This window comes from Ictidomys tridecemlineatus, chromosome 6, assembly GCF_052094955.1.
Source record: "Ictidomys tridecemlineatus isolate mIctTri1 chromosome 6, mIctTri1.hap1, whole genome shotgun sequence".
Lineage (NCBI taxonomy): Eukaryota > Metazoa > Chordata > Mammalia > Rodentia > Sciuridae > Ictidomys > Ictidomys tridecemlineatus.
In genome coordinates this window covers 103,535,595-103,550,981 of record NC_135482.1, presented here as the reverse complement: position 1 = coordinate 103,550,981, position 15,387 = coordinate 103,535,595, and the positions used below count along the sequence as shown (strand labels likewise).

General features: G+C 48.1%; 2 protein-coding genes and 1 long non-coding RNA gene across 9 annotated transcripts; 2 read left to right on the top strand and 1 right to left on the bottom strand.

Annotated features, from left to right (window-relative positions):
* Positions 1-689: 689 nt before the first annotated feature.
* Tpi1 (triosephosphate isomerase 1) lies at positions 690-3,963 on the top strand. The gene is made up of 7 exons (XM_005338318.4): positions 690-948; positions 2,107-2,230; positions 2,345-2,429; positions 2,503-2,635; positions 2,899-2,984; positions 3,197-3,284; positions 3,410-3,963. Exons 1-7 carry the CDS (start codon positions 723-725, stop codon positions 3,526-3,528), a joined length of 861 nt encoding a protein of 286 aa, XP_005338375.1. The 5' UTR covers positions 690-722; the 3' UTR covers positions 3,529-3,963.
* Positions 3,964-4,096: 133 nt separating this feature from the next.
* Positions 4,097-7,148, bottom strand: Spsb2 (splA/ryanodine receptor domain and SOCS box containing 2). Of its 6 annotated transcripts, none has more exons than XM_078015313.1 (3): positions 6,964-7,148; positions 5,463-6,210; positions 4,097-4,427 (listed from the first exon to the last, which is right to left on the bottom strand). In XM_078015313.1, the coding sequence occupies exons 2-3, from the start codon at positions 6,124-6,126 to the stop codon at positions 4,300-4,302; spliced, it is 792 nt and encodes a 263-aa protein (XP_077871439.1). In that variant the 5' UTR covers positions 6,127-6,210; positions 6,964-7,148; the 3' UTR covers positions 4,097-4,299. The 6 variants fall into 6 exon arrangements, with proteins under 6 accessions (XP_077871439.1, XP_021590927.1, XP_005338374.2 ...); XM_021735252.3 differs by lacking the exon at positions 6,964-7,148 and adding an exon at positions 6,725-6,881; XM_005338317.5 differs by lacking the exon at positions 6,964-7,148 and adding an exon at positions 6,502-6,633.
* Positions 6,596-10,327, top strand: LOC144364954 (uncharacterized). 2 transcript variants are annotated; one of them, XR_013423138.1, is made up of 2 exons: positions 6,596-7,118; positions 10,115-10,327. It is a non-coding gene; the product is annotated as an uncharacterized LOC144364954 (long non-coding RNA). The 2 variants fall into 2 exon arrangements; XR_013423136.1 differs by having other exon boundaries at positions 6,596-7,156.
* Positions 10,328-15,387: the final 5,060 nt, after the last annotated feature.

Here is a 15,387-nt window from a genome sequence, read left to right as displayed (position 1 = left end):
CTACTTGTCACTAGCTTTAAAATTCTTGGAAAATTGAGTGTGAGGTGGGGAACTATAATAAAGTGACACACACACTAAAAAAATGCAGAGCACAAAGGAAAAAAAGGGGCAAAGAGCCCTTCCTTATGGCAGTCACATAGGAAGAGGCCTAAGTATTTCCCCAGAAGTCTGAGGTGGCTACTGGACCTCTACAGTTCTATTCAGGCCTTGGCCAACTGAAGCAAAGAGTGGGACGCCCAGGGGTGAGGTGGGGGTATTAACTGGCTTCAGATTTCTGAAGTACCTCTTGTCTGCACAGCTGATGGATGATATGAGCTGATCCTCCTACTGAACCTAGTATTTGCCCAGTAATTGTGGGTTAGACCAAGGGTGTCTGCTTAGCCATCAGAGATGTAGTTAACTCTGATGGGGGAAGGGGGCTCTGAGAGACATTCCCTCAGCGCTCAGTCCTAGTGAGCGATCTGGTCTAAGGCCAGGTTGCTCAGCTAACCCCACTCTGAACCCTCTCTGGGGGGCTGAAGTTATGAAGAGAGTTTTCCTGAGCGCAGGGTCTCACAGTTTTCACTTCTACAAATCAGACAATTGAGACAAGAACGACTGATCCCTCGGACACCCCTAGAACGTTGCTACAAGAAAGGGGGGAACGTCAGAACTTTGCAACACTGGGCGGTCGGGGGACTGGGCTGGTGGGGAGGCCGCTTAGGCAGGGGGCCGGGCTAATCATGGCTGAGGGCGGGGAGGAGGCGGAGTTCTGCTTCACAGCGGTATATATAAGCGGGCAGTGGCCGCGGCTGCGCGCTGATACTGACCTTCAGTGTGCCGGCTCCAGCACCATGGCGCCCTCCAGGAAATTCTTCGTGGGGGGCAACTGGAAGATGAACGGGCGGAAGAAGTGTCTGGGGGAACTCATCTGTACCCTGAATGCGGCCAAGGTGCCCGCCGACACCGGTGAGCCCTCCTTGGGGACCGTTGGGACTGGTGGAGAGTGTCGGGCGTGGCAGCGCCCTCTCCCGAGCTCCCCGAGTCCTGGTAACCGCGTGGACCTGGATGCAGGGCTGAAGTACAAGGGTCGTTGCGTGTCTGAGAAGTGGCCCTGCAACTGCAGTACCGGAGATGTGTGGACGTGGAAAGAAGGGCATTTAATGGTGCTCTAGCCTGGTGGGGCGGGAAATGAATTATTGGGTCCCCGGGAGGAAGATGGCCCCTGGGCGTGGATTGGGTTTGCACCAGCCTTGAGCCAGGGTAGGAGCCGAGCCTGAGCCTCTGTGGGAGATCCGGAGAAGCGGGATACAGCACCGCCAGAGTGTGGGGGTGGAGGCTGAGCTTGCGCGGTCTCCCAGTTACCCGCGGCCTCCAACTACCTGCCCCTTCGGCAACCGGCTCCGTGCGCCTCTGCACGTAGCCCATGACTCCTCCCCAGCGCCCTGCCGGGCTGGGCTCGTGAGCGGTAGGCACTGGTCGCTTCTTGGCAGCCTGGGTGACTACTGCATTCCATGGAAGGGACTGGGTAGATGCCTAACAAGCTGAGCCATTTGTAAATGAGCGATCCTACAGCTTTCCCCAACCTGGAAACGAGAAAGCGCAAGGCCGCTATGAGCCGCTCAGCTCCCTGCCACCACAGGCAGAGTGCTATCCTCCATACTTCCCTTCCACCCACCTAAATCATCAGACCACAGATCTGATCAAAGGGACATCACCTTCTCGATTATTCCCTAAAGACGCCAAAACAAGCCCAAGAGTTGGCCCCCTCTTTTTTTTCTAGTGAGGATAAGCTATTTTAGAAAGGAGGTAGATTGGCCACCAGAGAATGCTGAGTCTGGGAGGTACTCATGCCCAGAATAACCCGAGGAAATTGGAGCCACAGCTGTTAAAAGAGCAGAGGGCAGGGTGAGGGCTGTAGCCTGGAAGGGATACTTGGAAGTCTCCAGGAGTTGGGTGCAAGCCTAGGCTGGGAAGTGGACAAAGGTCATCTTGCTGGGGTTAAAGGGGGAGGAAAGCAAAACCAAGAAAGTTGAAGGCTAGAGGGCTGCCAGACACTGGATAGGAAGTCTGGAGAATGAAGGCTTCCTTTGGTCTCATCTGGGTATGCCAACATCTCATCCTCAGAGGTGGTTTGTGCACCCCCCACTGCCTACATTGACTTCGCCCGGCAGAAACTAGATCCCAAGATTGCTGTGGCTGCGCAGAACTGCTACAAAGTGACTAATGGGGCCTTCACTGGGGAGATCAGGTGAGATGGAGATGGAGAGAGAAGTGGTGGGGAACCTTTCACTCACTTTTTTCATGGAGGGGAAAGGTACAGGGTGTGCTTCCTGCTAAACTTGAGCTTTCTCTCTTCCCTTAGCCCTGGCATGATCAAAGACTGTGGAGCTACGTGGGTAGTCCTGGGGCACTCGGAGAGGAGGCACGTCTTTGGGGAGTCAGATGAGGTTAGTAACCATGAGAAGAGATAAGAGATGCTTATTCCAAGAAGGGTGTCTCACCAAGTCTGTTCCTCAACAGCTGATTGGGCAGAAAGTGGCCCATGCCCTAGCAGAGGGACTCGGAGTGATCGCCTGCATTGGGGAGAAGCTAGATGAGAGGGAAGCTGGCATCACAGAGAAGGTTGTTTTCGAACAGACCAAGGTCATCGCAGGTATCTCTGGAGAAAGGGACCTTTGAACCTAGCCAGGGCCACAAATGGGGCGGAGAGGGGGTGGTGTCAGAAGCCCTGCAGACTGCCTTGATCCCCCATGCTGCAAAGAAAGGTGGAGTTCCTTTCAAGCTAATCACTTCTGCTCTTGCAGAATGTATAGATGCCACCAGGGGGCAGTAGGCCATCATCATTCTTCACATTCTGTGGAAATTGGCTGTATAGCTCCTTGTTCACCCTTCCCTCTGTGATTCTGTGTCCTGCAGATAATGTGAAGGACTGGAACAAGGTCGTCCTGGCCTATGAGCCTGTGTGGGCCATTGGTACTGGCAAGACTGCAACACCCCAACAGGTATCTGAGCCCTGGAGTCCTGCCTTCCCAAACCCTAAAACACAGTGACTTGTCCAAGGGCATCCATTCCAGGGCTTGGCTGGTTTTGGAGCCCTAGTATTCTGACTCAGATTCCAGGGCTCTTGCCTTGACACACTCTCTCTCCATTGGTGCCAGTGATTTCCTCTTTAAAAGGCAGAAAGGGTCTTTCTTAGACTGCCTTCTTGTTTTAGGCCCAGGAAGTACATGAGAAACTTCGGGGATGGCTCAAGTCCAACGTTTCTGATGCAGTGGCTCAGAGCACTCGCATTATTTATGGAGGTAAGTGGGTTTGGCTCTAGCTTGTGAAGCCTATCAAGTAGGCTGAGCCCACTATAGACATGGAGGTAGGGATGGAGTATATTCATCTCATCCCTGACAAAACCCTCTTTCTACCTCCTCCCCAGGTTCTGTGACTGGGGCAACCTGCAAAGAGCTAGCCAGCCAGCCTGATGTGGACGGCTTCCTCGTGGGTGGTGCTTCCCTCAAGCCCGAATTTGTGGACATCATCAATGCCAAACAATAAGCGCCATCGATCTGTTCTTCCCGCTAAGCCAGGGATTAGGTAGTCCAGAAGCCAAGTAACTGCCCTCACCCTTCACATGCTTCTGATGTTGTCATCTGCCTCCTCTCAAGACCTAATCCACTGTACCTTCCTTTACCATTTACACCTTTCCCCTGTGATGGTTGGAACCACCACTTACTATAATGGTTAGAACTAAACATGTCACCAAGGTGGCTTCTCCTCAACTGAGAGGTAGAAGGAATGGAGCTCGCTCATGGGTCCCCTCAGGCCCTGGTGAGAGCAAGAGAGAGAAACCATGTTCCTTTCCCTTCTCACACCAAGGCCAATATCCTCCCCTCAGAGGCCAGGGATGCTCCTTCTCCCATGGTGCCAATTCCTGTGTGTTGTGTATGTGAGCTTTCGCACATGTAAGGAAAATAAAACATCTGGCACTAAGTCTATGGTTTGTTCTCCTTCACTGTAAATCTTTTTCCTTTTTAAGGCCCTCTCCAGACCCCAAAATGGGCTTTTTGAGGTAGTCACAGACTACCCTTGTTTAAAAAGGCAAACAAAAAACCCCATTAACAGGTTTCTATAACACATCTCTTAGTATTTTTACTTTAAAAAAATGTCTTATATACCAGGCTGTCACAGCCTTAAAAATTCTCTGCCACACTGTTTTGGGTAGCACTGAGACTTGTGGAGCTCCCCAGAGCTTGAATTGGGGGAGGGACCCAACCTCACTGCTGGTCTAGGCCTGCAGTGGCTCCAGCACAGTCTGGTATCCCAGGTTCACTGGTAGAGCAGGTAGCGCTTCATGGATGGGGGCAAGGGCAGAGCAGACACCTGGCCCAGCCGGGTATCCCCCAGGGCGTGGCGTACACACAAGCGGCTCAGATGCAGAAGGGAGTGTGGTTCCGCTGGGAGAGAGAAGAAGGAGAAGGTAAATAGGGGTTCAGCCACCAGCCAGACATCTTCAAACTATAGGATCTTACCCAGCCTCCCTCCTTTCTTGCTGTACACCTGACTCCACCTTGGCTGAGGGAGATCTAAGGCATCACAATTGATTTCACAGCTGAGATTATCCTGAGAGAGCTGGACTGAAGCTCTAGCTAAAGCCCTCTAAGCAATAGGCCAATATGGGCCCATTAGTGGCGGAGGTGGCCCAGGCTTTGATTCAAGAGGGGCCTTGGAGGGGATGGAGATGTGGCTCAAGCAGTAACGCACTCGCCTGGCATGCGTGGGGTGCTGGGTTCGATCTCAGCACCACATAAAAATAAAGATGTTGTGTCCACTGAAAACTAAAAAATAAATATTTAAAAAAGAAAAGAAGTGGGGCCTTGGAGCTGGGGTGAGGAAATGAAAGGAAGGATGGGCCTGCTCCACTGTGTGGCTCAGCATGGGTAACAAGAGGACAGGCACCAGCCCTCTGCTGAAGACTGCAACTTCAGAGCCAACTCCCAGTACGTGTCCCATTAGGTTCCCAAGGAGGCTCCTCCCTTGCAGCCCCACCCAAAGCCATGACCAGGGCCCCAAAGGCCCCATCCTGGGATTTGACAGGAAGAGGAAGTAGGTATGTGGCACATACAGGTCAGAGCCCAGGAAATCTGATACCCACTCTTGGTACCGGACACTGCCAGTACTTTTCTGGACCTGTAAACCCAGCCCAGGACCCATTTAACCCTTTGCCCATCTTGCTCAAGGGTTGATATCTCCCAAGAGCCTCCCTCCATTCTGAGGGTTCACCAAGAGAATATGAGCAAGTTGTTCCCAAGCCTCAGTTTTGCCTCCAAGTAAATTAGATAACAGCTTGAAGAACCTCAGCCATTCCTGGAACTGAATAAGGATAGGAGACAGGTCAAATGAAAGCCTCTGCTCTTGTCCAGCATTGAGGGTCCATTCCAAATCACTGCCACTAGTGACAATAGTTTTCTTCCCCACACCCCCGGCCTCACCTCTCCTTTCGCCCAGGTAGCGGATGCGGACCTGGCACTGGCCCCAAACAGCGCTTACAGCTGGGTAGAGGGTCCTGCCCTTCAGTCCGCGGAAGGCTGGCCCCAGATATGTGCCCCCAATAGCGTAGCCCAGAGTTCCCTCCTCCATGTCCAGAACCACCAGCAGCCTCTCTGGCACCTCCAGCTGCTCACCCTGAGGTCCCGCTGGATACTGGGGGGCCTCAGGCCCCTTACTCTGATGGTACAGCTTCCCCCGCCCAATGTCCCAGCCCCACGACTCGCTGTTGCTGCCCAGCAGCGCCGCATAGTGGTCTGCCTGCAGTGGGGCGAGGGCCGTGGCCACGCCCACTACCGCGTGTGTGCCCCTCTGTTCCGGGGGCCAGCTGATCTCCCAGGCGTGCAGGCCTCTGGAGTAGCCCCTCTTTCCCCGGACCCCATCAGTGCTCTGGGCCACGGGTCGCCGCTCAAAGCATAACCCCCCTTCTTTGACCTCGATGTTCTCTGAGCAGTCCTTGGGGTTCCAGCCATGGCGCCGCTGGGCCCCCAGGTCAGGAGGGGAAGCAGACAGGAGCTCTTCCAAGCCCTCGGGACAAGAAAGGTCAGGATACAGAGCCTGCGAGGTGGGGGTGCTGTTGCTGCCCCCTGCCAGGGCCGTCTGGCCCATGGAGGTGAGCAGCTGGAGGACGCCCCGAAACAGTCTTGCTGGGGCGTCTCTCTTCTCAAAGTTGAGTTCCAGATTGGGAATGACCTGGAGGGGAGTTGGGAGAGAAAGGGATATGAAGTGCGGTATTCTGGATGGGTGGTCCTCACCCGGACACCCCATCCTTTCACCACGCATGCCGACTGGCCGGCTTCTCTCTGCCGGCACCCCCAAAGCTCCAGGGCCCATCACCCTGCCTTCGCTCTGTGCTGGGTCGCCCAAGACACTCGAGTTTGCCCTCTCCGGACCTCACAGTAGGCTGTCCTTCTTGCCTACACAGAGTCCCTGACCCCGTCCCCACTACCGCCCCTACCCCTGCCTCCGACCCTGACCCCGAACCTCGCTCGACTTCCCAACCGGGAAGTCGCGGGGCATCGGGATGAAACCAGCCAAAAGAAGCCCCGTTGCCTGGGAGCAGACAGCTGGCCGCTTCCGCCTTTGGACCCTACCACTGCGGGACACGCGGGCCTCGCGCCCCGCCCCCGGGGGGGGGGCCTCTGGGGCGGTTAACCCTCTCGTCGCCACCCACGTCACGCCCACCCACGTCACGCCCCCAGAGTACCTCACTGGGAGGTTAACACCAATTGGGTTGCTGTGGTAAAGGGCGCGCCCTGTTCCCGGTTCCCGTAGAGCACTCTCTGGGCGGTTAACCAACTTCTAGTCACCTGCCCGAGCCAAGACCCGCCCCAAGGCCTCGTCTTCGAGGGTAGGACGTGCAGAGCCGTTAACCCTTCCATCGCCGCCACAGAATCTGCCCTCAGGTGTCCCAGCTCAGAATTAATCCTTTGATGACATCATCACCTTGGGATCTCTGTGGAGGTGTTCTTCCCAATGAAGACCTTTGAGCCACCTGAGCCACCAACCAACTCCTGAGCCCAGAGTTTATGATACAGGGCATGGGGCCAAGGAAGGTCTTCCATCATGCCTGCATTGTTTCCATTTCCCTGCGATTCTGGGTCAGTCTTCCAGGGCTGCTCTCTTTCTGCCCCAAGTTGTGAGTCAAACTTGTGCTTTTATCTGAGGTTCTGAACTCTTTACGGACTCAAGGTTGTAGATGTCAAAATGGGTTTCATGCCGTTCTTCATCCGGATGCCAATCCCTTCCAGAGTTGTCCGTCTCATTGGGTAGAGGATAATTGCTACTTTTTTTTTTTTTCCAATATGTGGTCTTGTTATATTGCCCAGGCTGAAGGGATTCTCCTCCATTTCCAGAGTAGCTTGAATTACTGGCGCGCTGACACCTTATAGGTTTGCTTGTTTGTTTTAGTTGTAGATGGACACAATACTTTTGTTTGTTTGTTTAGTTATCTTTATGTGGTGCTTAGGATCAAAACCAGTGCCTCACACGTGCTTAGGCGAGCACTCAGCATTCCTGAGCCACAACCCAGCTCATTTTCTGGGTTTAAGACACTGGTCTTAAGTTATAATCTAAGTAAAGCATTTAGCACAGAGCCTGGGGTGTGGTATGTACTCACTGAGCATAACTATTGGTTACTTAACACTTACTGAGTGCCCACTCTATACACAGGCAATAAAATAGAGCATGAAATATGCCAACTGTTGTCTAGTGTGGTGGCACAGGCCTATATTCCCAGCAGTTCCGGAGGCTGAGGCAGGAGGATCCTAAGTTCAAGGCCAGATTGGGCAATTTAGTAAGACCCTGTCTTAAAATAAAAAATGAGGGCTAGGCTTGTAGCTCAGTGGTAGAACACACCTGGGTTCAATCCTTTCCACCAAAAATGAAGTCAACTTTGGAGACAAACTGGGCATGAGTACCTGAAGGCCAATATGCATGCAACCTTGAGGAAATTACTTCACCTCCCTGTGCCTGTTTCTTTCTCTATGTCAGAGATAATAAGAGTATTTATTGCATAGATATAGTGAGGAGGCAATGAGCTGATATAAATGTAAAGCACTTAGAATGGTTTCTCTTTCAAACTTAATTATTTGTATTAAGCACTAGAGATTAAGCAATGAATCTTCCAAAAGGATACAAACTATTTGTAAAACAGTTTATCAGGTAATAAGTGAATTGATGGAGATATAAAGAAAGTAGGAGTAAAAAAGGACCCCAAGTAGGGGTCAAGCAGTTAGGAAAGTAAATGTTATCCTATAGGACAGGCCAGTAATGGAAAGCCACCTTAGGAGATAAGCAGGAGAAGAACATAGGGAGAAAAGGGTCTACTATGCTTAATTTCTGGTAACTGGGATTGAATCCAGGATCACTCTACCGCTGAGCTACATCCCCAGCCACCCCCACCCCTCATATATATATGCTTAGTTGTAGTTGGACACAATACCTTTATTTATTTATTTATTTTTATGTGTTGCTGAGGATCGAACCCAGTACCTCGCACATGCTAGATCCCCAGCGCTTTTTAATTTTTATTTTGAGACAGGGTTTTGTTAAGTTGCTGAGGCTAGCCTCAAACTGGTGATCCTTCTGTCTCAGACTTCTGAGTTGCTGGGATTACAGACAGATGAAGGAAAATTCAGTTTTGATTACTGTACTTAAAAGATTTTGGGGGCTCAAGGTTATTGACAACTTTGGTGAGAGAACATATATTGGGAAAGGAGGTGGAATTCCTGGGTAAAGTGGCTGGATTTTCACTTTCTGGGTGTCAAGAATTGTGCTACAGGGGTGGGGTTGTAGCTCAGTGGTAGAGCACTTGCCTAGCATGTGTGAGGCACTTGGTTCAATACTCAGCACCACATATAAATAAATAAAATAAAGTCTATCAACAACAACAAAAAATATATTTAAAAAAAGAATTGTGCTACAGATTTCTCATTTGGAGGAGATAGAATAAAAAAGGATAAGGTAACAATTATGTCACCTAGTCAAAATTCCTTACTCTACTTGTTACGTACAGCATGTTTGTTTTGTGTAAAAATCAACATAGGGCCAGGTGCAGTGGCACATACCTGTTGTTACAGCAACTCAGAAGGCAGAGGAAGGAGAATTAGGAGTTGAAGGCCAGCCTTGGCAACTTATCAAGACTCTAAGCAATTAAGTGAAACCCTGTCCCAAAATAAAAAATAAAAGGACAGGGATGTGGCTCAGCAGTAAGTGCCCCTGGTTTCACTCTCCAATAAAAACAATAGCAACAAATCAATATATGGTAGTATGATGTACAGAATAAAAAAAAAAATAGGGGGTATTTAACTCAGAGGCCCTTACCCAAATGAGCCACATCCCCAGCCCTTTTTTATTTTGAGATAGGGTCTCTCTAAGTTGCTAGGGCCTCCCTAAATTGTTAAGGCAGGTCTCTAACTTGCAATCCTTCAGCCTCAGCCTCCTGAGTCTCTGGGTTTACAGGTGTGCACCACTGCACCCAGTCCAGAATAAAATTTTATAATAAATTAATGTGCATGTACCACACACATACACATACACACACACACACACACACACACACACACATTTTCTTGATGGAGCTCCATTTCAAGCCCTCTTATGCAAATATTCTACCACTATGTTACACACCCAAGTGCACTAAAAGCAAAAATAAATGTGAATAAATGTAAAAAAAAAAAAGTTGCATCCTCAGCCCTTGAAATATTTTATATTACAGAGGAAGAAGAAGCATACTAAAAAGAAAGAAATGAATCTGAATGCTTGTCATCCACCCAATCTAGATATTCTTGCCAGTGTGTAACAATAACAATAAAGACATCATGACTATGGATAGTTTGTACATAAAGGCTTGGGAACACATAGGGAGCCTAAGCAATGGCTGGCTCTAGTTCAGCTTGAGAAGTTAACCACACTTGCTCAGCTGCTGCTACTTTTTAAAAATGTTGATCAAATGTTGCCACTGAATTTTAAGCTGCTCAAGTATTTGTTGATATAGCTCCAATATTTGATAATGCTACAAGTAATTTTAACTTTGTACTTTTTTGACTTGCAACAAATATAAACTAACTTTTTTTTTTTTTTTTTTTTTCACCAGGGATTGAACTCAGGGGCACTTAACCACTGAACCACACCCCCAACCATTTCTGGTATTTTTTTTAGAGACAGGGTGTCACTGAGTTGCTTAGGGCCTCATTAAATTGCTGAGGCTGGCCTTGAACTTGCAATCTTCCTGCCTCAGCCTCCCAAACCGTTGGGATTACAGGCATGCATCACCATGCCTGTCTGAAATAAACTGTCTTAACTTAAATTACCCAATAATTGGATTTTCTTCTTTTTCTTTTCTTTGGCACTGAACCCAGGGTCTTGCACATGCTAGACAAGAGATCTACAACTGATCTACACCCTCATCCCTGCCTAACAAATTTTTTCATGTACCATAGACTTGCATGATCACCCCCACCAAGATCAAGATCAACAGTCATGGTAGCACATGCCTGAAATCCCAGCGGCTTGGGAGGCTGAGAGAGGAGAACCTTTTTTTTTTTTAAAAAAAAATATTTATTTTGTGGTTTTTTAGGTGGACACAATCTCTTTATTTTATTTTTATGTGGTACTGAGAATTGAACCCAGTGCCTCATGCATGCTAGGCCAGCACGCTGCCACTTGAGCCACATCCCCAGCCCTGAGAGGAGAATCTTGAGTTCAAAGTCAGCCTCAGCAACTTCTAAGCACTAAGCAACTCAATGAGACCCTGTCTCTAAATCAAATACAAAATAGGTTGGGGATGTGACTCAGTGGTCGAGTACCCCTGAGTTCAATCCCCAGTAACAAAAAAAAAAAAAAAAAAGAAGTCAAGATCAAGGATCTTTCCAGGATCCAGAACACTCTTTCTTGCTCTTCCCTGACACTACATCCCCAAGGTTAACTCCTATTTGACCTCTATCATGAATGAAACCATACTACATACACACAATACTACAATATAGTATTACATCTTTGTGTCTGATTTATTCTTCTTATCTGTGTCATCTATGTTGTTGCATGAAATATTATCTAATTATGTACATTATTCCATTATCTGTTCTACTATTAATAGACATTTGTTTCCAGTTTTTAGCCATTTTAAAGAAAGCTTTTGGGGCTGGGGATATGGCACAGTTGGTAGAGTGCTTGCCTCGTATGTACAAGGCCCTGGGTTCAATTCCAAGCAACACACACACACACACACACACACACACACACACACACACACACAAAGCTTCCATATGAACTTCTATATGTACTTCTATGTACTAATATACATAGAAGTCTTTTTGTAGACTTCTATCTACATTAGTACTTCTATGTACATTAGTACATAGAAGTCTATACAATTTTTTCCCCTGGTACTAGGATAGAACCCAGGGCCTGGCACATGCTAGGCAAGAGCTCTACTACCAAACTACATCCCCAATCTTTTTTTTTTTTTTTTTTTGGTTGGGGGGGGTATGGAGAATGGTGGTATTTTTTGTTTGTTTGTTTTTTCTGGTACTGGTGATTGAGCCCAGAGGCACTTTATTGCTGAGCCACATCCCCAGACGCTTTTCTTTTTTTTCTAATATACAGGGTCTTACTAAGTTGCTGAGGCTGGACTGGAACAGGTCTGTGCCACCTCACCCAGCTGCTGTTGCTTGATTTAAAGGCACCAGGATTAGTAGCCCTATAGAACTATACTACCACTGGACCTGGGAGTAGGGGAAGGAAAGTGTTCAGAAGGTCATTAGTTGCTTTTCAAACAGGGCCTTCTTTGAGATTTTTTTCTTTTTTCTTTTTATGCAGTGCTGGAGATGAAACCTAGGGCCTCATGTATGCTAGGCAAGCACTCTACCACTGAGCTACACTCCCAGCTCTTTTGTTTCTAGTTTGGAAACATAAATCCAGTTAGGCATATTTCCCTATAAGACATAAGCCTCACTGTATTCTGGAAGATTGCTCTTTTGCCAATCATCCTAATAATACTGGGTAGATTTCGCTGCCTCTTACTCCACAGACACAGCCTCACCAACGGTTTGCATGCTTTTGAGGTTGAAGTGGTTTCTACAACTCTTACACCATCCTCCACTAGTTGTGAAATCCTTCCATCCAAAGATTATCTTCTCTTGACTGAAGGTTTTGAGGCAGGAGTACAGGTGAGAGTCAACAGGAAGGCACACATGTTATATGCTTAAGATAAATGGTATAAGTGGGGCATGGTAGTGCATACCTGTAATCCCAGCAATTTGGGGAGGCTGAGGCAAGAGAATCCCAATTGGCAATTTAGTGAGACTCTATCTCAAAGTAAACAATGATAAAGGGCTGGGGATGTAACTCAGTGGTAGAGCACACTTGGATTCAATCCCCATTACCAAAAAAGAGATAAATGACAGTGGTAAACACCTGTAATCCCAGTGACTCAGGAGGTTGAGGCAGGAGGATCACAAATTCAAACCCAGCCTCAGCAAAACTGAGGTGCTAAACAACTCAGCGAGACCCTGCCTCTAAATAAAATACAAAACAGGGCTGGAGACATGGCTCAGTGGTTGAGTGCCCCTGAATTAAATCCATAGTACCATCCTCCACCCCCAGAAAAAGATAAATGACAGACACAGGAATGCAGGGTTAAAGTTTAAGTTGTTAAGGTGAAAACAATTACAAAAAAAAAAAAAAAAAAAAGCACTACACATTTTATGTTTAAGATAAATCCTCCCCAACTACATCCATCGTTCAACACAAACAGCAAGAAAGCACTGAAACCTATGCAAGGAGGTCTTGATCAGAAGTAACCTGGATCGTCATTTAAATGCAGGGTCCCTGTTAAAAGATATGCCCAGGAGCTGGTGTGGTGTCATCTGTAATCTCAGTTTCTTTGGAAGATAAGGCAGGAGGCTAGCAAATTTGAGGCCAGACTGGACTTAGGGAGACTCTTGTCTCAAAAGTGATAGAGTGCCTTTGGGTTCAATCACCAGTACTGGGGGAAAAAAATGCCGATGAGAAAAAATTAACACAATTAGGCACATTTTGAACCCTGTGCAAATATTTTTGACTGTGTGTAAAATGACACAGGTGCAATGAATGCTTATCTGATAGTTTAGGAATATGTTAATTTCTAGCCCAGAAAACCTATATATGCTGTTCACCCCTTGATTTCTTTTTTTTATTATTATTAGTTGTTCAAAACATTACAAAGCTCTTGACATATCATATTTCATACATTTGATTCCAGTGGGTTATGAACTCCCATTTTTACCGCGCATATAGATTGCAGAATCACATCCATTACACATCCACATTTTTACATACTGTCATCCTAGTGTGTTGTATTCTGCTGCCTTTCCTATCCTCTACTATCTCCCCTCCCCTTGATTTCTTCATTACTCTACCTATTAAGTAGCCACATTGCTATGATATCTATGCAATAAATGATTTTTCTCTTTGTTAACTGTGGTTTCTGTCCTGCACAAGCTAAGGAACCTGCTGAGCTGATGAAAGTTTGAACTGTAGATGTCATAAAAGCTGTAAACTTTTCTTAAGTCACTTGAGACAGTTTTTTTTTGTTTGTTTGTTTCAGGATTAAACTGAAGGGCACTTGACCGCTGAGCCTCATCCCCAGCCCTTTTTTATTTAGAGACAGGGTCTCACTGAGTTGCTTAGTGCCTTGCTTTTTGCTGAGGCTGGCTTTGAACTCATGATCCTTCTGCCTCAGCCTCTGGAGCCACTGGGATTACAGGTGAGACAGAGAGTTTTGTTTGTTTTGGTGCTGAAGATTGAACCCAGGGCCTTGTGCATACCAAGCACATGATCTACCATTAAGCTATACCCCCAGCTTGAGACAAAGAACATTCCCCACCTCCCTGTTTTTGCCACTTATTGGTATGGTAAGGCACACATTTCTGACTCATGTCTTCTAATACTTAGTGGACTCTCAACCTTCAGTAAAGGGTAATCATTTGTACTTTACTGTTACTGTAGCAGTGGGAAAACTTGATTGGACTGCCTTCAGATGGGTCATGTTACACAAAAGAGAGGTATGGTAAAACATTAGAACCTAACTTTAAAAACAAAACACTAAAATTACAGATAGCCCCACAAAATACCCACTGAGAGGCCGGGCACTGGGGCCCAGAGAACACATTTCCATTTGCCATCTTACTCACACTTCCGTGGAATGGGACAGCACTCTTGGGACCCTCACCTCTGAGCTATACTGCCAGCCCTTTTTTGAGACAAGATCTTGCTGAACTGCTGAGGCTAGCCTCGAATTTGTGAGGCTCCTTGATTCAGACCCCCAAGTCCCTGGGATCACAGACCTGCGCCACCGCGCCGGGCTTGCTCTGCCTGTTTAACCTATTACTATTAAGTGCACCTTAAGTACGTCTATGGTGAAATTACATCATGTTGCTTTTCATTCTTACAAGAACTTATCCCAGTTTCTACAGACTCCTACGTGAGGTCTAAGGAAGTTAAAATACCTGTCCAAGTGGTAGCATCAAAATTCAAACCTAAAAACACTCTCTAAAACTCATCAATGGGAGGAAATGGCGACTGATTCGATTTATAAACCCGGGATTTCTGGGCGCCGCCCCGCCCCGCGCCGCCCCGCCCCGCGCCGCCCCGCTCCGCCCCACGCCATCGCCCCGCCCCACGCTGTCGCTCCGCCCACGCCATCGCCCCGCCCCCTCCGCGCCGCCTCCTGCTCTGGGGGCTAGTTACGTAACTGCAGCACAGCTCCGGGCGGACTCACCCGCGCCAAGGGTCACGTGAGCCCGAGCGGCTGGAGATTCTGTGGCCGGGTTGCTCAGCCCTCCGCGCAGCGGCCAGAGGCGCGCACAACCCGGGGCCCTCCCTAGGAGGGCAGCTCCTGCGTCGCGGGTATACTCCCCACCTGGCCACCTGCTGCCCTGGGCACGTTTTGCCCCGAAAGAAGGCCCCAGGCAGAAACCGGGGCCTGAGGTTGAGGGGCCTCTAAGTCAGCTGCGGGGGCGTGGGGCAGTTTTAGCCCAGGATCCAGAAAGTGTGGTGTGCTTGTGAAAATCTCGTAACTGAGGCTTCCCCCTACCTCCTCGAATTTCTTTACGTTTTAAAGGTCCCATTCTGTCATTCCTTTAAAAAAAAAAAAAAAGTTTTCCTTGTTTCTCCTATTCCTTCCCTAGTATATCTAGGGATCCTACACAGGGAATCACTTGTCCCAAAGAAGGCGGTCATAAGAAGGAGATGCCCACGTTGCTAGGATCTACCGTATAAGGGGCACACCTACTGAGTAAGAATAGTCAATGGTCAGCAATCATAAGTGATAGGCCCCAATTGAGTGAGGTCTTTTGTTTGTATTGTTTTGATATTATTGAGTTGTTT